Source organism: Oryctolagus cuniculus, chromosome 17, assembly GCF_051225735.1.
Source record: "Oryctolagus cuniculus isolate XC-2025 breed Fujian yellow rabbit chromosome 17, ASM5122573v1, whole genome shotgun sequence".
NCBI classification, from domain to species: Eukaryota; Metazoa; Chordata; class Mammalia; order Lagomorpha; family Leporidae; genus Oryctolagus; species Oryctolagus cuniculus.
Window position 1 is genome coordinate 11275765 of NC_142883.1, and position 24722 is coordinate 11300486.

A 24722-nucleotide genomic window follows, 5' to 3' on the forward strand; every position below is an offset into this window, starting at 1 on the left:
CTCTGCCTGTCAAAAAATAAAAATAAAAAAAATAAAAAAAAGAATTCTTATTACAACTAGGCTCCTCCACAACGGCCAGGTTTCCCTTGGTCCAATACTCAGCTGTAACTTTTCTTTTTTTTTTAAGATTTATTTATTTATTTGAAAGGCAGAGTTACAGAGAGGCAGAGGCAGAAAGAGAGAGAGAGAGAGAGGTCTTCTACCCACTGGTTCACCCCCCTGAATGGCCGCAACGGCCAGAGCTGCGCTGATCCAAAGCTAGGAGCCAGGAGCTTCTTCCAGGTCTCCCACGAGGGTGCAGGGGCCCAAGGACTTGAGCCATCTTCTACTGCTTTCCCAGGCCCTAGCAGTGCAGCAGCCGAGACTCATACCGGTGCCTATATGAGATGCCAGCACTGCAGGCAGTGGCTTTACCCAATATGCCACAGTGCCAGTCCCCCAGCTGTGACTTTTCCAATCACTCTTGGACCCCTAGGACTCCAGGGGTTGTCTCATTTTTAAAAACAAGAGGATGAAGTATAGAAAACGTATGCGACTTGTTCAGAGTCACTTATAAATGATGGACCACATCCCTTGGTTCCTAAGGAAGACAGTGAAGTTTACGTAGTGCCATTTTTTTTTTTTTAATTTGACAGGCCGAGTTAGACAGTGAGAGAAAGAGAGAGACAGAGAGAAAGGTCTTCCTTCCGTTGGTTCACTCCCCAAATGGCCGCCATGGCCGGCGCTGCGCTGATCTGAAGCCAGGAGCCAGGTGCTTCTTCCTGGTCTCCCATGCGGGTGCAGGGCCCAAGCACTTGGGCCATCTTCTACTGCTTTCCCAGGCCACAGCAGAGAGCTGGACTGGAAGAGGAGCAACCGGGACTAGAACCTGGCACCCATATGGGAAGCTGGCGCTGCAGGCGGAGGATTAACCAAGTGAGCCACGGCGCCGGCCCACGGAGCACCATATTAATCACGACACTTCCAGACTGAGTGCAGTGATAAGTCCTAAATATTAAAGGGTAAAATCCTAAACAGCAAAGGCTGCACTGACAGTCCAACTTTACCCCTAAGTGTTCTCATTTGAATGATTAAAATCCATTCTCAGTATCATCACGCGTGGATTCCTTGAAGAACAACTCAAAATGGCTCTCCCGCAGGGCACACCTTGTAAATCATAAATGACAAGCAGCTGACAGGTACTGAGGGCTTGCCACGTGCGGGTCCCTGGAATGCGCACTTGACAGGCAGCCTAAGGTAAACGCTTCTACTCTGAGGATTTCACCACGATCCCCACTTTACACAGCTGGAAATCCACGCTCTGAGAAGTTCAATGACTCCTACAAGGCTGCAAAGCTGCTCGGCGGCTCGCTGGCTGTGCAGTCCCAGGCACACCGGGGCACGCTGCACCAAAGCACCGGCTCCCCACTCAAACCCACACCAGGGCTTGCTGACTGCAAAGGGAAGCGTGAGAGAGCCAGCGAGCAAGGAACGACTTTTATCCAACTCGAGCTCGCCGCCTCCTCCCGGTGGCGACCCTCCCCACTCAGCCTCCCAAACTAGCTGGCCCTTAGTTTCTGCATCGGAACCACATTCTCCGAACCCCAAGCAACGGAGCGGCCGGGGCCAAAGTCCCCAGGGGTATACGGAGACTATGGCCTTTGCCTCCAAACACGTCCCCAAACTCCCCCGAGATTGCGAGGTGGCGACCGCGACGCCAAGGCTGCGCCCCAGCGGGCTCTGAACCGCCTGGGAGCCGAAGACGCACGCTTTGTCCCCAGGAAGAGCTCGGAGCTCAGGTTTCCAGTGACTCATCTGCTGAATGCCCAGCGACCTTGGGGCTGGGGACTTCGGGATGAGGGGTACGCACCCCTACCCATCCCGGTCCCTTATGGGGAGGGGAGGGCGCTGCCCGCGTCCAGGCGGCCGTGCACCTGTGCGGACGCTGCCTCCCGCCTGGCGGGCAGAGTGCGCGCGCGCCCCGGGCCGGGGATGCTGACTCAGCCTGGCTGCTCACATCCCTTTTCGCGCAACGCGGATGCTTCGGCTGCCGCCGCTGCAGCAGAGCTGGGGGGAAAAGCCAGACACCCGCAGCTACCCGGGCGCGAGCGGCCTGGGGCCCACTGCGGCACTCCCTCTCCACCCCCGGCAGGGGCACTGTGGGGACGCGCGAGTTGACGAAACTGGGGGAAGTGGGCTCCGGAGGAGGAACTCGGGCGCCGCGCGCGCAGCTCACACCCAAACTGGAAGGAACCTGTTCTGCCCGGGGCGGGCGCGGAGCCGCCGCAGCCGCGAGCGCCGTGCGGGACCACCCCGGCACGCGCGCCTCCCTTCCTCCCTAAATCCCCAAATTCTCAGGGCACGGGCGGGGCTGGCAGTGGACGCGCCAGGGGGGGCTGCGCGAAGGGAGGCGGCCCCGAGCCCCGCGCGCGCCGGCTGGGGGTTCCCAAAGAGAGGCTGCAGGCGCCTCCGGAACACCCTGCCCGCTCCGCTCCCACCGGCGCTGCAGCGAAGCGCCGGGGTCTGGCCGGGCCGGGCGCGCCCCGGCCGGGGGCTGGCGCACTGGTGCCAAGGACCCCAGCGGCGTTGGCGGAGACGACCGGCCCGGGACAGCGACGCGGTTACCTTCCGTGACCCCCAGCCCGAGCGGCGGGCGCGCGCCCGGTCCACGTGGGCCGGCGCGCGCGCGCCAGGACGGCCCCCTCCTTGGCGGCGCTCGGCGCTCGCAGCACATGGTCGGCGGCGGCGCGCCCCCGAGGCCGGCGGAGACCGGCTGCAGCCGGTATAGGATAAGAGATAGGCAGCGACGCGGGGCCGGGGCGCGGGCAGCAGCACGCACCGCCCGGGCGCAGGCGGCCGGGGTGGGGGGCGGGGGGAGGGTGTGGCTCGGGTGGCCCAGGCGCGGGAGTGGGTGGGGGGCCAAGGCGCTCCGGCTCCTCCGGCGCAGCCAACTTGTGACAGACTGAGGCCCGCCCTCTAAAGGGTTAAACCTTTCTCATGTTACCGAGCGGCTTATAAGGAGGGGGAGACCAAGCCTCCGCCTTATTGGGAGCCTTTTGGGGTTTATTCTCTTCCCTTCTAACTTGGTGAGTTGGTTTTATTATTTTACGTGTTTAAAAGTTTGATGGTGGGGGGTGGGGGCTTGGGGTTGGCTTCTTTTTTATTATTATCATTTTTTAAAAATATTTGTTGGGGCCATTTTTGGGGCGAGGAAGCTGAGGAGAGCAGTTTGGAGAGGTTGTTGGGGAAGGTATTCTCTGTGACAGTTGGGAATAGGGCCACCGCCAGGAGGACGCGCTGTCGCGGGTTTGGGCAGCTGCGAGTTGGGTGTCCATGACCCTGGTTACAGCTGGGGTCCGGGAGAGACCTCAGAAGGGCCTGGCCTTAGGGTGTCCCTCGCCCCGGGTTGGGGACTTCGGGTCGTCGGGCGAGCCGGGGGCGGCGGACTCAGCCCCTCCGTGAATTTTCCGCTTGAAGTTGCCTGCGCGTCACGAGAGCGAAATGTCAGAGGTACCTTCCTTCCCCAGGCTCGCGCGCGCACGCACGCACGCCGGGGAAAGTGGGGTCCCTCTCCGCACCGCTGGAACACAGCACCTCCCGCCCGGGGTGGCCCCCTGGTTTCCGCGGCGGGGGGTGGAGGGGTTGGGCTGGGATTTCCCTGCGGAGCGCGGGTCGCGCACCTTGACCGGCGGAACTGTCAGCCGCTGGCGGCTGGTCCAGCGCAACTTGCAAGGTGGCCGGGGCTCCAGGCGCGGGGAAGCGCCGGTGCAGCGCCGGTGCAGCGGAGGAAATGGGTTGTTTTCCTGCGGGGTGGATGTTTTCTGTTCGTTTCCCCCACCGCGGCAGGCAGGTGCTAGGAGTTTGTGAGGTGCCGCGTGACATGTGCCCCGACACGGAGGCTGGGCGGGGGGCGCGCGCGTCCGTCTCGGTGAAAAGCTCCCTGGAGCCCACTGGGGAAGAGCAGTTACAACTTGTCAACCTGCAAGCCGGTTCTGGCTGCACAGTTAGCTCCTGCGCGCCAGCTCCTCCTCGGAGGAAAAGATTTCCACCTTGGTGTCGCGATTGTCTCAGGACTCTTAGGACTGTTGCTTTGGTAAATCCCATTAAGATGGGTGTCTTGGTTGAGGGGGAAAATGCCCAGGGTTTATGCAGAAGTCTCTTTAAGTGATGCCTCTCGCTGTGTCCCAAGCACTATGCCATGGCCGGATTTTTTTTTTCTGGGGGGGGGGGGGTTAACAATACATCCTGTGGATGAATGTAGTTGAACATCTCTCCTAATTAAGGGAAAGGTGCCCAAGATAGAAACTCGCAGCATGTAAATAAACAACGCAGCCGAGTGGAAAAGCGCCTTCTATCTTAATGAGTGCCGGGCTAACCCTGAGTTTTCCTTCTGTGGTTTCCAAAACAAGACTTTCCTCAGTGGAACTCCTGAGGAGGACACTTAAATTAGGGGCTCAGGTTTCAACATCACGGTCTGGTGAAGTGGTGAATCGGTTGTATGCAATGATTCAGTGTCGCTGGGGCAGCCTTCCAGGTTAGATTTGGCTTTTTTTTTTTTCTTTTTAAATAGACAATTCAAATGAACTTCACCCGGTAGATACAAACTGGTTTTGACAACAGGGACCAGAAACAACTTGTCAAAAGCGGTTCTCCCGGCTACGCCTTTAAGAAGAACGGGGAGGCTCAGAGCGCACTGGCCCGGGCGCTGCCTCCACGAGTAGCCTGTATTTTGAACTTTGCTCTGAACTGACCCTGGATGGCACCGTCCCAGTCTGTAATCCAGTCCCGTTCACTTTCCATGCCCTCGGGTCGCCTCTTCTCCTCTAAGTAAAGCTCCCAGGTAGAGCGGATTTCCACACTTGGAGGAGGAGCCATTCATCCAAGGGACTATTTAAGCCAACCAACCGCTCTAGGAAAGACGGCAGGTGGCCCAGCAGTCTTTGCCGTTATGCCTCCTGCGGAAAACATCAGGGTGGGAGGAAGCCCCTGTTCAGACAGGTCCGGTGGGTGAGGCCCGAGAGACCCTCGCTTTTGCAGATGATGAAATTTAGGGATGAAGTGATTTCCCTAAGATTGTGTCACCAGTTAATGGCAAACAGAAACAACAAATATGGCTCGAGGACTTCGAAAACAAAGCCAGGGCAATACCTACCAGACCAGGCAGGAAGAGATCTGAGGTCCTCTCAATCCAGGTCAGCTCCCTTGTTTACCAGTTGGGGATGCTCAGAAGGCCAAGGGATTCTCCAAGGCCTGTAGCCTTCCTTGTCTTACAGGGTGGTTCGGGGCTGCCTGGCCGTGCCAGCCACTGAGATCCCCTCACCGCCCATGGATATCCTTTCCCTTCCGATAAATTCCCACGACCATAAAACCAAAATGCACAGGTTATTTCCATATTCTGCAATTTTCAGAAGCTTCTAAGTAACCAGACTCACAAATCAGGCCTCAGTTGCTTTATTTGCAGAGGCCAGCAGTCTGCTAGATGGATGGAAGAAAGAAGCATCTATGAGATAGTGGTTGTGTAAGGAAGCAGCTGCACCTTGCCTCTGAGGCGCCATAAGACTCAGGCTTCACGTGGCCAACTTTTAGTGAGCAGGTACCGTGTGCCCAGGGCTGTGCCAGGTCCTGGATCTGCAAAGAGCTGCTGACTGCTCCCAAGGTCCTGGCAAGCGCAATCTTGCATGCAAAATGCAGGTGTTAGCAGCCAGGAAGTATTAGGAACCAGGTTTTTCTATCATTAGTCTATACAGTAGTCTTCTCTTAAAAGCCCAATGCTTGCATAATAGGACATAGGATGCTAAAGGCATAAACTTTTTAGGGTAGGAGTAGGCTTAAGGTATCATCTTTCCTTTAGGATGATCCTTATAAGAAAGAAAATTGCTGTCCTTCAAAAACCCAAGAATGTACGGGAAGTTTTATTTGAATCTGCTATAGTAGAGAAGTACATACATAAAGCAGAGTTTGGGAAAAAAATAAAAAGGGAATTGATCACCCAGAAGGGGCTCAGAAAATTAAAGAAATAGGGCAATCAAAAGATCCACCAGTTTTATCAGCTGTCGTAGATCAGATCTAGTCAGTGGCCAGCTACCTGACACACAGGTGTGCAAGAACCTGCACACATCTAGAATGTGTGCTCTCTCCTTGGGTCACACGTTTGACCCGAAGAATAGGTTGACTAATATAAGGACACTTCAGAAAGCTTGTGGGAAAACTGAATTAAAGGATGTTTACTTTCGTGCAAAAACTTCTGAAATCTGTGCATCATTTAATTTACTAATTTATTTTATTTGAAAGGGAGAGAGACAGAGATCTCCCATCTGCCGATTCACTTTCCAAATGTCCGCAACATCCAGGACTGGGCCAAGCCGACACCAGAAGCTGGGAACTCAATCCGGGTCCCCCACGTGAGTAGCAGGGACCTGCTGCCTCCCAGGGTGTCCATCGGCAGGAAGCTAGCGTTGGGAGCAGAGCTGGGACTCAAATAGGCACTCCAGTATGGGGTGTGGGTGTCCCAAGTGGTCCCTTAACCACTACGCTAGGTGCCAACCCCACAGTATTACACATTTTTCTTAAACTTTCCCAAGATCCCTCATATGCATGGATTTCGGGGTTTTTTGCACCAAAATAAACTTGGCCTAACTCCATTTTTGGTGAACCTTTTGAAATACCCTCTTAGAACTCGGTGCTAAATTCCAAAGCATCAACTGTTAAAGCTGAATGGAGCGTCAAGGTTGTCCACTGGCTCAAGCCCACCGAGGTGAAGTGACTTTCTCAGGTCCCACAGTTAAGTGCCAAAGGGTTCACAGGCCTCTGCACAATAGGGAAAGCTTTGATCTGGATGCAGTTTCTCCATCTCTGGAAAGCACCTGCCTCCTGGGCCTTTAAAAGGCTGTCCCGGAGGCTTGCTCCGCAGGAGCCCTGGGCAGCGGGAGAGTTGCTTCTGGATCATCTGGGTCAAGTCCCTTCCTGGCTGTGGGGCTCAGTGCCCTTCTTTTGCAAAATGAGTAAATTTTACAGAGAGGACTTGCACAGATGAGCAGCAAGCTCCCTTTCCGCTTCCGCATTCTGCAATTGTAAGAGGGGGCCGCAGGCTGATCCTGCAAACCACTGGCCACCCAGCAAGGCAGGAGAGTGAGCTAGAGGGCAGCCATCCGCAGAACTGAAATCTGTGCTGACAGGGAGCCTTCCCACCATGGGGCGTGAGCTCAGCTCATTCAAAACTGCAGCCCAGGTCATTCATCTGTGTGCAGTCCAACCGAAACATGATTTATCTCTTGATCCCGCGGTGATAGTAGGCTACAGAGAGGTTCAACTCGCCTCCTGGGGGCCTTTTTCAAGCTTTATCCCAATATATTTTTATTCAAGTTGGTCCTGAGCCCTCCATGAAGACCTTCTGGGTTAGAACCGTTGTGCTAATATGATGTTGGACTTGGTAGCCAGTTAGGCCTGACTACCGTGCTGACATTTCTGAAGGGTTGGCTGAAAGACTTCAATAGGACACATTTCAGCCTTAAGGTTCTGCGTTAGTATCAGAAGCATATTTGCATCTGTGGGGGCAGAGACCATCTCATAGTCTCTTCCCTGGAGCACTCCTACAGTGAAAATGAAGGCTCTGGAACCTGGTTGGAAAAAAAATCAATGAAAGTGAAGTGCAGGGTATAGAGGGCTAGAAAAGAGATTTAGGCCCCAGATTTTGTGAGCGTGTGTTTAATTGAGCAAGTAGCATAAATACATAAAGGTCAGTGACACCCCGTCCTGAAATGAGACCTCTCACACACACAAAGGAGAAAAGCCCCTTAGCTTGAGTTGGTTGGAGGAAGCATTATGCAAAGAGGATTTGGGGAGATGATATGGCCAAAGTCAAGACCGGGAGAGACCAGGGTCCGAGAGGGGCCCATTTGGACCATGGTCAGAGAGTCCAGACTTAGAACAGAAGAAATCAGGCCACAAAGGCAGACTGGGGCCCACTTAGGCAGGACGCTGAGAGCCGGGCTGCTTAGTGGCTTTTTCTCCTCCAGGAAGAGGAAAAGCCACCGAAAAATGCCATGACTGTGCAGCATTTCACAAAGATTAATCGTACCAGACACACGGAGCCAGTTAAGTGGCAATGAAAGGAGTCGTGGCCTCGCGAGGGAGAGCCTGCAGGGATGGCCGGCCAGGGGAGTGGGATGGAAGGGGCGCAGGCGGCCGGCTCGCCGCCACCACCGCCCTCCTGCCACCACGACCGCCCTCCTGCCCACCAGTGCCCCCTCCCTGCTCTCCTAAAGCCAACACTGGGAAGTCCTTGTTTTTTTTTGTTTTTTTTTGTTTGTTTGTTTGTTTGTTTTTTAATTTTATTTTGGCCTTCTGGATTTTAAAAGCCTGCTGCCATTTTCACTCCGCTGGCCCAGCTGCCTCATCTTGAGAGTGACCTTTGCAAGGCCGGTGCGGGAGGGATGCTGTGAAAACCTCACTCGTGTGCCTTTGCTGGGGGGGGGGGGGGGCCTGCTTCCTGTTTGAGCTCAACTGCTAACGTTGGGGACCGCTAATGGCAGTCCCTTCTGCGGCTGCCCAGCCTGCCCCCGGCCGTGGTTCACTGCCCTTCACACCTTTCCACTGGCTGTCAGGCCGACGCATCAACACGCGCGGACAAGCAGAGAGAGGCCTCTGCCCTAGGGAGCATGCGCTTCTTGAAGCACCGCGTGCTCTGTTTCATTCAAGCAACTCCTGGTCAGTGCACAGTGTATGCTCTTTCCCACGTACGAGGGTCTGGTGGTAGTGGCACGAAGAATACATGCATGATATCATGAGGTCAGATTTGCTGCTTTTAGAGGTTTGTGGAGTAGATTCAGGATCTGAGTCTTAAGATCAGAAACTGGCAAATCTTTTTTTTTTTTTTTTGACAGGCAGAGTGGACAGTGAGAGAGAGAGACAGAGAGAAAGGTCTTCCTTTTGCCGTTGGTTCACCCTCCAATGGCCACCGCGGCCGGCACGCTGCGGCCGGCGCACCGTGCTGATCCAATGGCAGGAGCCAGGTACTTCTCCTGGTCTCCCATGGGGTGCAGGGCCCAAGCACTTGGGCCAGCCTCCACTGCACTCCCTGGCCACAGCAGAGAGCTGGCCTGGAAGAGGGACAACCAGGACAGAATCCGGTGCCCCTACCGGGACTAGAACCCAGTGTGCCGGCGCCACAAGGCAGAGGATTAGCCTAGTGAGCCGCGGCACCAGCCCTACTGGCAAATCTTGAAAATGCATTTTTCAGTTGCCTTGCATTACAACTTGAATGCAACCATGGATGGCTAGAAAAAGGACACACCTGGGCATTTTGAAAATTCACCTGTATACAATGGTGTATAAAGAATTCCTAAACTTAAGGTTAGTGGCCATTAAGAACTCTGCAATCATGAACTCGTGTGTTGTTATAAATATTAATTTTAGTTGGACTATGAATTCACACCACTGATCCAGAGCATATGAAATTGCAGAGGCTTTGAAAGGGACGGCATCCCTGTGCGAGCCCAATCCAGAAGTTCGACCCACGTCACTCCAGTGTTACATGCAGGGTCTCCTCTTCCTTGGAGGTGTCACAGCACAGGTTCGGTTTGTTCTGGTGTTGGCTGCAACTGGGAAAGGCACAGGCAGGTCAGGGGTAACTTGGCTAAGGTAACTGGTGCCCAGACCAGTCGCTATATTCTAGAATATTCATCGTGTGCTGGGATGCTCGGTTGCTAATATACCAGGTCAACCTTGAGGAACTCCAGAAGACAGAATGCTCACGTTTTGACTGACGGTGACATTCTGTCTGTGCAGGCACAGCCACGTGGGGCACACATCCTCAGAGTGTTGCTCACTGAGTGGAAAGCAGAGTTGGCTGGATGACCTGAACGTCCAGGGGCATCAAGCAGGGATGCACATGGCATCTCAACCCTTATCCTGGGGAAGGTGCTAGAAATACTGTGTTTGCGCTTCACCTCCTTTATCTAGACTTCATTTGCTTTACAATTTTATTTGATTTATTTGAGAGACAGAGATGGACAGGCAGAGTTCCCATTCACTGATGCGCTCCCCAAATACGCACAGTGGACTTGGGCTGGGCTAGGGCCAAAGCAAGGAGCCAGAAACTCAATCCAGGTTACCCCATGTGGGTGGTAGGGAGCCAATTACTCAGCCATCACCACTGCCTCCCAGGGTCTGCATTAGCAAGAAGCTGGAGCTGAGACTCGAACTTAGGTACTCCAGTGTGGGAAGCAGGCACCTTACACATTACGCTAAAGGTCCCCTCCCTGCCCAAGCCAGGTTTCATTCCCTTGTCAATCTAGTCTTTCTTTCCTGGGCTGTCTCCTTCAAAGTCAGCATCAATACTTGATCTAGTGACCACACTGTCTTCCTTCAGAGTATCCCCAATATTCTGCTCTGATTCCCTTTTTTCTTTTTTCAATGTCACCGGGAATTCTTACCTCCAAGTTATGCAACACAAAGACAGGTGACAGATTAGAGAAGGAGAGAAAGTTGTCCAAAGATGCTATATGAATAGCACATGGTTTAAATAGTCAACACCAAAGCCGTGGTGGTGAGGGGGCTCTGATCTGTTGTTTGCCAAAGAGTATGAGCATCTTCGGCCCTCCTGCTACTGCTGTTCTGATTTTTTTTTTTTTTTCACTTTCTATTTCAGATTAAGAATGACCCAAAAGAAATCAACACTTTGTTCTGGAACCAATGTGTATACTCAAGTGCCTGATGGAGGATGGGGCTGGGTAGTAGCTGTTTCTTTTTTCTTCATTGAAGTCTTCACCTATGGCATCATCAAGTCCTTTGGTGTCTTCTTTAATGACTTAATGGACAGTTTTGATGAATCCAACAGCAGGATCTCATGGATAGTATCAATATGTGTGTTTGTCTTAACGTTTACAGGTTAGTACGCCTTTCAGCCCAACCACAACACAGCCCCTTTTAATTTGCCCATGTGTGTTCTCGTCTCAAAAAGGAATACGGGTTGGGGACTGGCAAGAAGCAAGAGGCACTACAGTGAACAGCCTTCTCGCCAACTCTGAGTGCCTTCAACTAAACAGACGTATTTACCAGCCACCTCTGTCCATTCCTGGGACTCCGCAAAGGAGAGCAGTAAACCCGGTTCCCTGAGGATGTGGTCAGTCTACAAATCTGCGGAGCATTTGGCTCCTCACTCCTCGGTCTCAGAAAGCATGCTTGGCAGACAGGCTGCAGACCCGAAGAAGAACCATCATCTGGGTGAAAGGATGGCAAATACGAGGAGTCTCAGAAAGCTCATGGGATACAGATTATGAAAACACTGCTTGAGGATTTCTCTCTTTTTTAAGATGTATTTGTTTATTTGAAAGGCAGAGTTAGAGATCTTCCACATGCTGGTTCACTCCCCAAATGGCCACAATGGCTGGAGCAGGGGCAGGCCTAAACTAGGAGCCAGGAGCTTCTTCCAGGTCTCCCGTGTAGGTGCAGGAGCCCAAGGCCTTGGGCCATCATCTGCTGCTTTTCCCAGGCACATTAGCAGAGAGCTGGATTGGACATGGAGCAGCCAGGACTCAAACTGGCACCCACATGGGATGTTGGCATTGCAGGCGGTGGCTTTATCAGCTACGCCACAGTGCCAGCTCCTGGGGTTTCAAAAACTTTTTGCCACCAAATTAACTTACCTTTGAATTTCATTTTTCCACGGACTTTTTAAAGCCCCCCCTGTTGTCCTAAGGAAACCAAATTCCAGACACCTGCTTCCCTACAGGACTTCGCTAATGCATCATTGCACAGTATTTCAGTATCACTTTTGCAAACTAATTTTTACTTGGTTCCACATAGGCGTAATTTGAACACACACTAGAGCTCCTGAGTTCATCTGCCAGAAGCAACGCCAAGGGTTTTCTGAGCGTTGACCTTATCTCAAAAGTTAACCAGGCTGAATTTAAGCTTCCCTAACTTTACCCTAATGCCCTAATGGAGCAATCATGTATGAAGTTAACGCTAAGTTAAAGCCCTTGTTTAACATTAATTCACTGCCGACCATCTGATGTCTTAAAAAGCATCTCCTTGTGTGTTTATCCACTGGGTAAAGTGGGAATTTATCAGTCCTCACGCTCGTGTAGATTTCATTGGGCATTAACATGCCTAATTTTTACATCGCGGCATGTGTGTTTTCTCAGGACAATCATTTAAGTGAATTAGTACCAAAATGTTACACTCAGTAATCTAAATAAAAAGAAAATCCCAAAGCTTAAGTTTCAGCTCTTTTATAACCAAAGCTAATTTTGTAGTCAATTAGAAATTTCCTGTTAATATTCTTATACCAGAAGATAATTCTCAGCGCTATTATTCCAGTTGTTACTGCTTTGAGCTGACACACTGGCTTGAAAAGATAGTGGTGGCCTCCTTATGAGCTACATTCAATATTAGTGTGCATTCTAATAACGAAACATAACAGAAACACATGCACTAACCCCACAATGTGGAATCCTTGTTTCTCTTCCCTTTCTACCCAGCATGTTCCATGTTGCTCTTCCCAGCCCCAGTCTCAATGGTTCACCTATCAGTAGGCTTAAGTTGATATAAAGCAATATATAAGTAGGAAGTTAATTTCCTATGATGACCAAGAATTCACCCTGCTTTCATTCTATATCACTTTCAGGAAACTCACATGAAACTAACCAGCTTTTGACTCCCAAATGGAGCTTTTTAAAAAGAGCCCAGTGGTGGGCGTTTGTGCCAGCAGTTGAGATGCCAGCTGTGGACACCCACATCCCACGTGGGAGGACCTGGGTTCAGGATCCAGCTCCAGCTCCTGGTTTCAGCTTCTTGCTAATGTGGGCTCTGGGAGGCAGCAGTGCGGGATGGGTGACCTAGTGGGTTCCGGCCACCTCTGGGAGATCCAGATTGGGTTTCCAGCTCCTGGCTTCTGCCCGCCTTAGCCCCAGCCATTTGAGGAGTGAATCAGAGGATGGGAGCTTTCTCTCTCCCCCACCCCCATAAATGAAATAAAAATTGAAAAAGAATCCAAAGTGGTGAGTATAGAGAAAAAAATTATTCAGGTCATCACAGAAAACCCAATTTTTGTTGTGGGATCACATAAACAACATAAATGCATCTCTGACTTTGTAGACACTCATTGTGAGTCAAAACCTCTTATCTAAAAATATCAGTTTTTATACTGATATATAAGTTGTTTTACTGTTACCCTGGCTTTCTCTTTATTTTTTTAAGCTCTATGTATTTATTCTTTTGAAAGGCTGAGTCACAGACAGAGAGAAAGAGAGCGCACTTCCATCCTCTGGTTTACTCCCCCAAGTAGCCACAATGGCCAAGTTGAAACCGAGATCCAGGAATTCCATCCGGGTCTCCCACATAGGTGGCAGGAGCCCAAGTACTTGGGCCATCTTCTGCTGATTTCCCAGGTGCATTAGCAGGGAAGTACAGTAGCTGGGATTTGAGCTGGTACTCTGATATGAGATGCTGGCATTGCAAGTGGCAGCTTAACCTGCTGTACCATAACGCTGGCCCCTGACTTTCTCTTTGGAGAGCCTGAAACGTCTTGTCTGATTTGAATAATTGCCAGCATAATTGCGGAATCGACTTAAGCAGCCATTGTATGGACATACTGAGTCTGCAAGCCCCAGACTAGCAGGTGACTGCAGCTCACCCCCAGACCCTTGTAAGTAACGAAGCCTTTGCGTTCTTCCTGCAGGTCCCCTGTCCGCAGTCCTGAGCAATCGCTGTGGACACCGGGTGGCGGTGATGTTGGGAGGAGTGCTGGTCAGCACTGGGATGGTGATAGCCTCCTTCTCACAAGCGGTCTATCACATGTACATCACCATCGGGGTCCTCTCAGGTAAGTGTTCCTCCTCAGCGCACAAGTTCTGTCGTGGGGCATTTGGCCTGGCAGTTAAGGTGCCCCTTGGGATGCTTGCATCCCATATCAGAGCGCCTGGGTTCAAGTTCTGACTGCACTCATGATTCCAGCTTCCTGCTGGGTGGCAGGGGCCCAAGCACTCGGGCAGTCTTCTGCTGCCTTCCCAGGCGCATTAGGAGGGAGCTGGATTGGAAGTGGAGCAGCTGGGATTTGAACCATGCTCCGATTCACAATGCCACAGCCTAACCTGCTGCACCATAGTGCTGCTACTAAGAAGCTGAGTATCCTAATCCGGAAAGTCACGCCCTCAAATGCTCCAAAATTCGAGCCTTTCTGAGCTCCTGCATGATGCCACCAATAGAGAATTCCACATCATGAAAGGTTTGTTTCATACGCATACTTATTTACAATATGGTAAAAAAAAAATTGACATTTAGGCTCCATGTATAAGCTGTGTATGAAGCATAAATGAATTTCATGTTTAGACTTGGCTCCCATCACCAAAATATCTCCCTACGGATATGCAGAGATTCCAAAGCCCAGGCATATCTGAAATCTGGAACACTCTGGTCCTGAGCATCAACCTGTGACATGCACACCTGTCCATAGATATATTTATATACACACATGCATACACACACGTACAAGTTGAGATTTTCACACTCAACATTTTTCCCAGGAGCAGACATTCGCCTAGCAGCTGGGATGCCCGAGTCCTGCACTGGAGCGCCTGGTTTGATTTCCAGCTCTGGCTCCTGATTCCAGCTCCTACCAGCACAGACCTGGGATGCAGCAGTAACGGTGCAAGGAATTGGGTTCCCGCCACCCCTGTGGGAGACCTGGATTGAGTTTCTAGGTCCTGGCTTCAGCCCCAGTCTAGTCTCTGCCACTGCAGGCATTTAGGGGAGCAAACCAACAGATGGGAGCTCTGTTTCTCTCTGTGTGTCTCTCTGCCTTTCAATACATGTCCAGAGACTTATTTCTAAATACAAGTCTAACATGAGGGTGCTTTGGAAAGTTCTTGGGAAAACGGAATTAAAAGAAGTTGATTTTGGGGCAAAAAAATTTTGCAGTGCAAGCATATGGGATATCTTTCAAAAGTTCATGAAAAATGATAATTATGAAAAAACTTGACCAAAAGAAACATTATCTTTTAGTTGAATTTTCCAAACGTTTAAAAGTACCCTTATATAAACACTATATTCATTACATAAATTTTTTAAGTGCAGATAAGTTAAAAATAGAAAAGAGTTTTGATACTCCTAGCATCCCAAAACAAATGGAGCAGCTTGCCCAGACCGGCAATAAAACCCATTTTTCTTTGCTACGTCACCTTTTTTCCAGAATGAGTTACTTGATTTCCAGAACGTGCGATTCAAAAGTCAACAATCCAGGCCCTTTGCGTGCAGCCTTCCCGCGCTGGTCAGCGCGTGGTTCTCACTGCTCTCCGTGGCTCTCTCCCTCACAGGTCTGGGATACTGCTTTAGCTTTCTTCCCGCTGTCACCATTCTCTCCCAGTACTTTGACAAAAGACGCTCCATAGTCACGGCGGTCGCCTCCACGGGAGAGTGCTTTGCTGTGTTTGCTTTCGCACCAGGTAGGTGGGCTACAGCGTGGGGAACATGAAGCCTGCCCTCAGGTATTCTTGCTAAGAGAACTTTTGCCCACAGTGTGGATGATTTTGATTGCATACGGAATGGGGCGGGCGTGGTGGCTCCATGAGTGAAGCCACTGCGTGGGATGTCCGCATGCTGTATCAGAGTGCCAGTTCCAGCTGCTCCGCTCCTGGTCCAGCTTCCTGCTGCTGCACCTTGGCAGGCAGCCCACGGTGGCTCAGGTACTTGGGCTCCTTCCACCCTCAAGGGAGACGCAAATAGAATTCTGGGCTCCTGGCTTTGGCCTGGCCCAACCCTGGCTGTTGCAGGCATTTGGGGAGTGAACCAGGGTATAAAAGATCTCTCTTTCTGCCTTTCAAGTAGATGCAAAAAATAAAACAATATTTTAATGAAAGGTTGTTTGTTTTCTCTTCCACAGCACAGTTTTAAGATGTATCTTCCCTAATTCCTATGTTAGGAGTTCAAACCATTTTAGTAACAGTCCAGCTTTACGGAATAGAAAGATACATGGCACATATTCAGTGGTGTGGCTTTCTTGATGTGTATTCCAAGATGATTTAATGGTTTGAAATTGTTCATGCTAATATTCCTCTCCTTTGTCAAGAGAGCTACGTTCAGTGCGGACTTAAAGTAGGCTAATAAAGTTAGTTTTATTATCTGTGTATGTGGATAATCTCAGCAAAAATAAATTTTTTAAGATTTATTAATTTAAAAGGCAGAGTGACAGAGGGAGAGGTCTTCTATCTACTTTTTCACTCCCCAAATGCCAGCAACAGCCAGGCCCGGGTCAGGCTGAAGCCAGGAGCCAGGAACTCCATCCTGCCTCCCACAGGAACCTAAGTAACTGGGCCATTAGCCACTGCCTCCCACCCAACCTCATTAGCAGGAAATTGGATTGGAAGTATGGAGGAGCCTGGACTTCAACCAGGCGCTCTGATACGGGATGTGGCAGTCCCAAGCAGAGGCTTAACCTGCTACACCACAATGCCTGCCCTAGTGAGCAAAATTTTTAGCCCTGGTTTATTTCCTATCTTACCATCATTATGTGAATTTTGAGAAAACTAACTAAAGTAGTGAGCAGATAACCTTGGAGACATTTCTTGATTAACGAGTCAGTGAGTTGCCTTTGTTCGTAGGAGATGTGGGCAGAAGTAATTAGGGGTGATGTGTCATAACACCTGAAACTTTGCAGATGGTTCCGAGAAACCAATGCGAGTGTGCATACAGAAATACATGCTGGCGTGGAGAGGCAAAGAAAATGTCAACTGTTGAATTTGGGCAAAGGGCAGGCATCCCCTCATAGGTGACTTTCTCTCCACTTTGTGGATTTGAGATTTTTAAAGACTAATTAATTGATTTAATTTGAAAGGAAGAGTTACAAAGAAGGAGAGAGAGAGAGAAAGAGAGAGAGAGAGAGAGAGAGGTTTTCCATCCACTGATTCACTCCCCAAAGGGCCACAATGGCCAGAGTTGGGCCGATCCAAAACCAGGAGCCTGGAGCTTCTTCCAGGGGCCCAAGGACTTGGGCCATCTTCCACTGCTTTCCCAGGCCATAGCAGAGATCTGGATCAGAAGTGGAGCAGCCAGGACTCAAACCAGTGTCCATAAGGGATGCTGGCACTGCAGGCAGTGGCTTTACTTGCCATGCCAAAGCACCAGCCCTGGACTTGACATTTTTAAAAATAAAATGTTGAAGAGAGACTCAATGGATTATGAGTGGGGAGAGTGTGTCTTAGTCGGTCTGTGCCTTGGCACCAGGCACCACCCCAGCTATGTTGTAGGCATTCAAGAAATGCAAAAGAGAAAAAGGAAAATTAGACCAATTAATGCCAGATGAGGAATGGGTATTTAGAAATACCCAAGCATAAACTATTTTGTGACTTTAAGTTTTCGATATTAATGGGGGAGCAAGGTTACGAATAAAACAGATGAGGTCCCCCAAGGAGCGTGGGGCTCGCTCACTAGGCCAGTCTCCTGGCTAACCGACTCTCCACCATACTCGACTGTCCCCTACGAAAGAGGAGAATGAGGTGATGAGGAACATCGCTTAACCTTTCCTAGATGCTTGGGACGATGCTCTATGGTACCTGCGTGATCCTACTGGGACTGCAGACCTCCGTGCTCGCCTTGGCCTTGGCCATGGCCTCGGCCCCACATTCCCACGTCCAGAGCTGCCCTGAGGGCTGCCGCTGGCCAGCAGCCGAGGCCCCACCTCAGTGGCAGGAAGCAGCAGAGCTGCAGCACAAGACGCGCTGCAGGTGGGGACGGGAGAATGGGTCCTTTAATTCCAGGACACCCATGCGAGCCGTTAGGGTTATTTCTCATTCGATCCATTATGCCTCAGGATGGAGCGAGTGGATGTGTCAATGACGCTGTTCTGAGGTTGGTAAATTCGTTTTGTAGAAGGTCACAAAGTGCATCTTTCCGGCTGTGCAGATCGCGTAGTCTCTGTCCCAAGTCCCGAATCCTGCTGCTGGGCACAAAAGCGTCCTTGGACCATGTGAATGAAAGAGCCGGGTTCAGGTACACGTTAGTGACAAGGACTGGCAGTGGGTCGGAGCGGCCTGCAGGCTGCTGATGGCCAAACCTTGGTGTCCGGCTCAAACCTGTCTCACTTCTAGCGCCTCTACCTGGAAGAGTGCCCTCTTCAAACGCTTTTGGAAAGCCGGGCTGGAAAGTTGTGCTTTCCATACAATTACTGTGTACCAAGTAAGTCTACGGCCTTACTGCTTCCCAAGTGCACAGAACCTAGGAGGAAGGCTGGCCCAGATTCACTGCTGAGAGCATTTTAGACGAATTCTGGGTAACTCTGCAGCCAGGTGTCTTCTTGCTATTTTCCCCGTCCTTGGGTGCCTGATTGACCTTGGATTCTGTTGCTTCCTTGCTCCCGCCTCTCCCAGCCATCACAGCCCTGAAGGAGCGCATTGGCTGGAGGTACAGCCTCTTCTTCGTGGGCCTGCTGCAGCTGAACATCGTGGTCTGTGGGGCGCTGCTCAGGCCGATCGTCATCAGAGGATCAGGGTCCCCCAAGACGGTCACCCTCGAGATTCGGGAGAACCGGAAAGAAGTGCAATACATGCTTGAAAATGAGAAAACGCGCACCTCAATAGACTCCATTGACTCAGGAGTGGAACTAACTACCTCACCGAAAAATGTGCCTAGTCATGCTAACCCCGAACCCGAGCCCAAGGCCGACACGCCGCGGACCCTGGGGAGGACGGGCTCCGCGCACACCGCCGAGAAAGCCCCCCTGTTGGACTTCTCGATCCTGAAAGAGAAGAGTTTTATTTGTTATGCGTTATTCGGCCTCTTTGCCACGCTGGGATTCTTTGCACCTTCTCTGTACATCATTCCCTTGGGCATCAGTCTGGGCATCGATCAGGACCGGGCTGCCTTCCTCCTGTCCACCATGGCGATCGCCGAGGTGTTCGGGAGGATCGGCGCTGGCTTCGTGCTCAACCGAGAGCCCATCCGGAAGATCTACATCGAACTCATCTGCGTCATCCTGCTGACGGTGTCTCTGTTTGCCTTCACGTTTGCTGCTGGCTTCTGGGGACTGATGTCGTGCAGCGTGTTCTTTGGGATTATGGTTGGAACGATCGGGGGCACCCACATTCCGCTGCTCGCCGAGGATGACGTGGTGGGCATTGAGAAGATGTCTTCCGCCGCGGGAGTGTACGTCTTCATTCAGAGCGTAGCGGGGCTGGCCGGACCGCCCCTCGCAGGTAATTTCAAGCCCTTGTCTGCCTTCCCTGTGCTGGCTGTGCCGGCTTCCCGTGCAAGCCAAATTCTTTTTTTTTTTTTTTAAAGTCTACTTCCATTTTTATAGTTTCATAGACTCCTAGAGCCACCAGGGTTCAGAGATGGCCCAGGGCGAAACCTCTTTTTTTTTTTTTTAACTTTTATTTAATGAGTATAAATTTCCAAAGTACAGCTTATGGATTACAATGGCTTCCCCTCCCCCCATAACTTCCCTCCCACCCGGGGCCAAACCTCTTGATTTGAATAGGAGGGAACTGGGGCAGGAGCTGGGTGTATCAGTTAACGTGCCACCTGGGATGTGTCCGTCCCCTCTCTGGGTGCCTGGGTTCGTGGACCAACTCCCCTCACAATTCCAGCTTCCTGCCCATCTGTACCCTGGCGGGCAATGGGCAGTGGCTCAAGTAGTTGGGTCCCTGTACCCACATGGGAGAGCTAGACTGAGAGTCCTGGCTTCCAAACACAGCCTGGCCCACCCCAGCTATTGAGAGCAGCTGGGGAGTGACCTAGTAGATGAGAAAATCAATCAGTCAATCAATCAATCTCTCTCTCTCTCTCTCTCTCTCTCTCTCTCTCCTCCTTTTAAATAAATACATTGAAAGTTAAATAAATGTGAGGAAATTAAAGGCCAAAGAAGTGAAGCCAGAGCCCGAGCAGTTAGATTGGAGAGCCGCTCAGGATCAGAGTCCGTGTGGCATCCAGGCTGCTCCTGCTTTTCCCATCGTCCTGCTGTCACGGGAACACAGATTTTGCTCGTTCCAACAACCCTGTGACTTTTGGAATATCAGAACTCAGGCACTTCTGGAAGGCATCTTCCCTTCGGGGAAGGGTGTTTTGGAATGAGGCACAGAGCAAGTGCTCTGTGAGTTCTCCGTGGGTGAATATAGAACAGTTCCTTCTAGAAAGGATGTGCATGTGTTTCCTTAGATCAGGTACAGGGCCTTAAAGCTACTGTGATTAGCAGTCTGAGCCCCTGTAAAGAGACACCCGGAGGGAACTCAAGTGGAACGTAATACAGCTCTCTCCCTACTAAGAACCTAAAGACATTTCCAAAAGTTTATGGAAAATGGGATTAAAAAATAAGTTTATTTTCAAGGAAAAAAATTTGTTGAAATCCAACTTTTTCATAAGACACATCTTCCATGACTTTTTGAAGACCCCTCATGTTTTTCAGGAAAACCCTGCATCTAACTGTGCCGCATTTTAGAGAGAGACTTCACCCCTGAAGAACAAGTTAGCGGCTGGATGTTGTCGGTGCTAAGGATGTCGTGTGTTTCTCTAGTTCATTTCTTCTCTCCAGTCGAGTCAAGATTTCTGCCTTTACCATCCTTTTCTTTAGAAAAACAAAATAACGGGGCTGGTGCTGTGTCTCAGTGGGTTAAAGCCCTGGCCTGCAGCACCGGCATCCCATATGGATGCTGGTTCAAGTCCTGGCTGCTCCTCTTCTGGTCCAGCTCTCTGCTATGGCCTGGGAAAGCAGTGGAAGATGGCCCAGGTCCTTGGGCCCCTGCACCCGCGTGGGAGACCTGGAGGAAGCTCCTGGCTCCTGGCTTCAGATCGGGCCAGCTCTGGCCATTGTGGCCATTTGGGGAGTGAACCAGCGGATGGAAGACCTTTCTCTTTGTCTCTCCCTGTCTCTGTGGCTCTGGCTTTCAAATAAATAAAAATAACTCTTTAATAAAAGAAAAAGGAAAAAAATAGTAAGAGGAGGAAAGCAAAGAAACTGAGAAGTCCCTGAACTGAACGGGAGCCCCGGGGGAGAGGGTTTGTGTCCAGAACGATGTTGCTAACAAGTGCCGATGCTCTCTCCCAGGTCTCTTGGTGGACCAGAGTAAGATCTACAGCAGGGCCTTCTACTCCTGTGCAGCTGGCATGGCCATGGCTGCCCTGTGCCTGGCCCTGGTAAGACCATGCAAAAAGGGACTGTGCCAGCATCAACATTCAGGTGGAACGCAAGTCGAGAGTCACCGCGGGAAGGTTCTGGAAGACATCCCTGAAGACTTCCTGGAAATGGATCTTGGGAAAAATGAGCATAGAGGCCATGGGAAAACGGAGCCAGTCTGACTGGCTTTCCTGTGTTCCAGGAGCCGTGATAGTGGCTGGAGCTGAGACCAGTGAGGGGCTGGGGCAGAGGGGCCCACCGCTCTGTCCCACTCTCAACACTGCATTTTAAAGGGAATGTATGTGTGAACACACTACCATCTTTTTTTTTCCCTAAATTTTCCTTTTTGCTTGTTTTTTAAGCCAAAACAAAACCAACCAAACACTCTTCCATGTATCAATCTGGCTGCATTCCGTAGCAATACAAAGACAGCATTCACATTCCAGGGCTCACACAGGGACATGGACTGATGGGGTGGTTCTAAGAGCCCTTCCTCGTGATGAACTACTATCCTACAAACCGACACATGACCCAGGCCACTGAAATTCACCATTAAAAAAACAAACTCCAACCAATCACTTAAAAACTTGGCAATTTGCAGAAATATGAATACATTTTTTAAATGCTTTGGAAAACACTGAGTTTCTCATTAACAAATTATGGCCTCTGAATTTGCCAAACATTGCATGGGAATGAAGCATAGTTTAAGACCAAGCATTTGACTAATAAACTTTTTTTTTCAATATATAGAACTTGAACTTCATAAATGTGAAGATCACCACTTCTTTTAATGGCCAGTCATCACCAGAGGTATTTTAGTACAGAATATACAAAACTGCATTTGAAAAGGTGTTTCCTGTTACTTTTATTCAAAAATATATGATTGTAGCGTCTTTAATTTAAACCACTATTTATTATTAAGTTATTCTAGAATAATTAATCAAAAGAGATAAAACATAGAATCTGAGACACAGCAGCATCCTTTACCTCTTTTCTGCAATCCTCTTAATGCCTCAAAGAATTCTTCTTATCTTGTAAAGTGACTCTCCTAAAAGGCCAGCTTGTCATGCTTCTTCAGTCTGATTAAAGGCAGTGTCCACGATTTAAAAGGGGAGACATGGATAGCAAATCGCCTTAGCTTTTAAAAGTAATTTGTCTCATCACCTAAGAATACTTGAGGATCTTCTTTGATCAGAATTATATTTCATTGAATTGTTGAAACATTTATGATTGTTTTTTTTTTTTTTTTAAAGAGCAAACATCTAAGGGTTGAAGCATTTCTGTATTTTCTAGGAGTAGCAAAGACATTTACGTTGCCATCGTGCGTTAGAAATTTGCAATTTGATGTTTTCCATGGAGCGTGGCTGGATCGCTTCCATGGGTGTCAGTGTGTCGTGTAGCGTTCTCGTTAGCAGTTTTCTGTCGAGGGGCACGTGTGAGGGTGTGAGGTGAGCTGCTCACCTGTCTACTGACTCTCGCCCTGCAGGTGATGGTCGGTGCTCGCTGCTCCACCTTTCTTCATCTTTACTGTTAATTTATGACAACTCAGGGGGAAAAATATAACAAGCCTAGTTTGGTTACAGGTACACACAAGCTTGAATCTTTCTGTGCACTGAAATGAGAGTGGCATAGTTCATCACCGCTGGCTACATTTTTGTATAGCATTTTATCAGCCATAGAAATAGGACAATCTGTAAAACTCTGGGGAGGGCGGGGAGGAGGTGACCAAGTCTGTGGAACGCAGACGCACCGAGAGCCGGCTGGAGGCAGCCCGTCCGGCACTGCCTAGAGGGGCTCTGAGCGCCTGGTAGTTCCTGCAGAGTCAAATGACTTCAGCACTTTACAACGTATTTTTTACTATGAATGTTCCATACAATTTAATATTTATAACTGATTTCTGAGGGATCTGCTCTATGTCCGTTCTGTTAACTGCATGAAGAAAAAATGTATGCCAACTTCTGTATGTCAGTAATCAAGATCTTACATGTCTGGAAGAAAATAAAAGCAAGACTGGTGGTTTGTTCTGTATTGGTGACATTCTGGTACTTCTAGATTTGCAATAAATTTATGGCTTTTTTTTATTTAAAACGACTGATTTTCTTCTGCCATAAGCTTTTTATGAACTGTTAAAACATTCATTGATCCAAATGAAGTCATAAATACCCAAAGATTCATTGCAAGTAAATATTTTTAACTTTTCTGCAAAATATCATAGCTCTGCATGTAAAGGTTCCCAAGAAGCATCATCTCGTTTTCCTCTGTCATTGAAAACAGGACTTTTTAATGTTAAAATTTTCATACAAATTATTTTAAAGCACCCAAGAAAACAACTACAAATAACCTGAGCAAAGTATTGATGGGCAGTAGGAGAGGGACACAGAAGCACAGGGAGTGGGCCTTAGCCTCATGGTGCAGACTCCCTGTCCCACGCTGGCTGCAGCCCCTAGTCCAGCTTCCCCCAGTGCAGACCTTAGGAGGTGAAGGCTCAAGGGATCGGGTTCTGCCCTTGATGTGGGAGGCCTACATTGTGTTTCTGGAGTGTGGCTCCAGCCCTGGTCATTGCAGCCAGTCTGGGGAGTGAACCAATGGATAGAAGCCCACTCTCTTTCTGTCTCAAATTAAAAAAAAAAAAAAAAAAAAAAAAAACTTTTTTAAAGATTTATTTATTTGAAAGAGTTAAAGAGAGAGATCGATCTTCCATCTGCTGGTTCATTCCAAATGGCCCCAATGGCCAGGGCTGAGCCAGGCCAAAGCCAGGAGCCAGGAGCTGCACCTGGGTCTCCCACGTGGGTGCAGGGGCCTGAGTACCTCGGCCATCTTCTGCTGCTTTCCCAGGCGCATTAGTAAGGAGTAGATTGGAAGAGCAACAGCTGGGACTCAAACTGGTGCACATATGGAATGCCGGCATTGCAGGCGGCAGCTTCACCCTCTATGCCACAGCGTCAGCCCCAAATTCTTTTTTTTTTTTTGAATTATATAACCAAATGAAGCAACTCTTCCAAATGTTCCTGGGGAAATGGAATGAAAAAATAAGTTGTGGCCATTTGGAGAGTGACCCAGCAGATGGAAGATAACTTTTTCTGTCTTTCCCACCTCTTTATCACTTTACAGTTTGGGGGAAAAACAAAGTCTTTAAAAAAAAAAAAAAGAGTGGGACCAGCACTGTGCATAGTGGGTTAAGCCTCCGTCTGTAGCTCCGGTATTCCATATGGGCATAAGTTTGTGTCCTGGCTGCTCCTGTATTTTTTTTCTAAAAGATTTATTTATTTATTTGAAAGTCAAAGTTACAGAGAGAGAGGAGAGAGAGAGAGAGAGAGCCTCCATCCGCTGGTTCACTCCCCAATTGGCCACAATGGCCGGAGCTACGCCTATCCGAAGCCAGGAGCTTTCTCCAGGTCTCCCACGTGGGTGCAGGGGCCCAAGGATTTGGGTCATCTTCCACTGCTTTCCCGGGCCATGGCAGAGAGCTGGATCAGAAGTGGAGCAGCTGGGACAAGAACCGGCGCCCATATGGGATGCCAATACTACAGGCGGCAGCTTTACCCACTACGTCACAGCGCCGGCCCTGCCTTTATTTATTTGAAAGGCAGCACTACAGACAGAAAGAGAAAGAGGTTTTCCATCCGCTGGTTCACTCCCC

General features: G+C 49.9%; 2 protein-coding genes across 8 annotated transcripts in view; one reads left to right on the plus strand and one right to left on the minus strand.

Moving 5' to 3' along the window:
• ARSG (arylsulfatase G) overlaps positions 1-24722 on the minus strand; it is a 130748-nt gene that overhangs the window by 99959 nt on the left and 6067 nt on the right. The gene's annotated exons all lie outside the window — the stretch shown is intronic.
• Positions 2620-23170, plus strand: SLC16A6 (solute carrier family 16 member 6). 5 transcript variants are annotated; one of them, XM_008271743.5, is made up of 7 exons: positions 2932-3065; positions 6271-6380; positions 10628-10866; positions 13661-13804; positions 15294-15422; positions 18342-19166; positions 21014-23170. In XM_008271743.5, the coding sequence occupies exons 2-7, from the start codon at positions 6313-6315 to the stop codon at positions 21262-21264; spliced, it is 1656 nt and encodes a 551-aa protein (XP_008269965.2). In that variant the 5' UTR covers positions 2932-3065; positions 6271-6312; the 3' UTR covers positions 21265-23170. The 5 variants fall into 5 exon arrangements, with proteins under 5 accessions (XP_069916503.1, XP_051681837.1, XP_008269965.2 ...); XM_070060402.2 differs by lacking the exons at positions 2932-3065; positions 6271-6380 and adding an exon at positions 2620-2761; XM_051825877.3 differs by lacking the exon at positions 6271-6380 and having other exon boundaries at positions 2889-3065.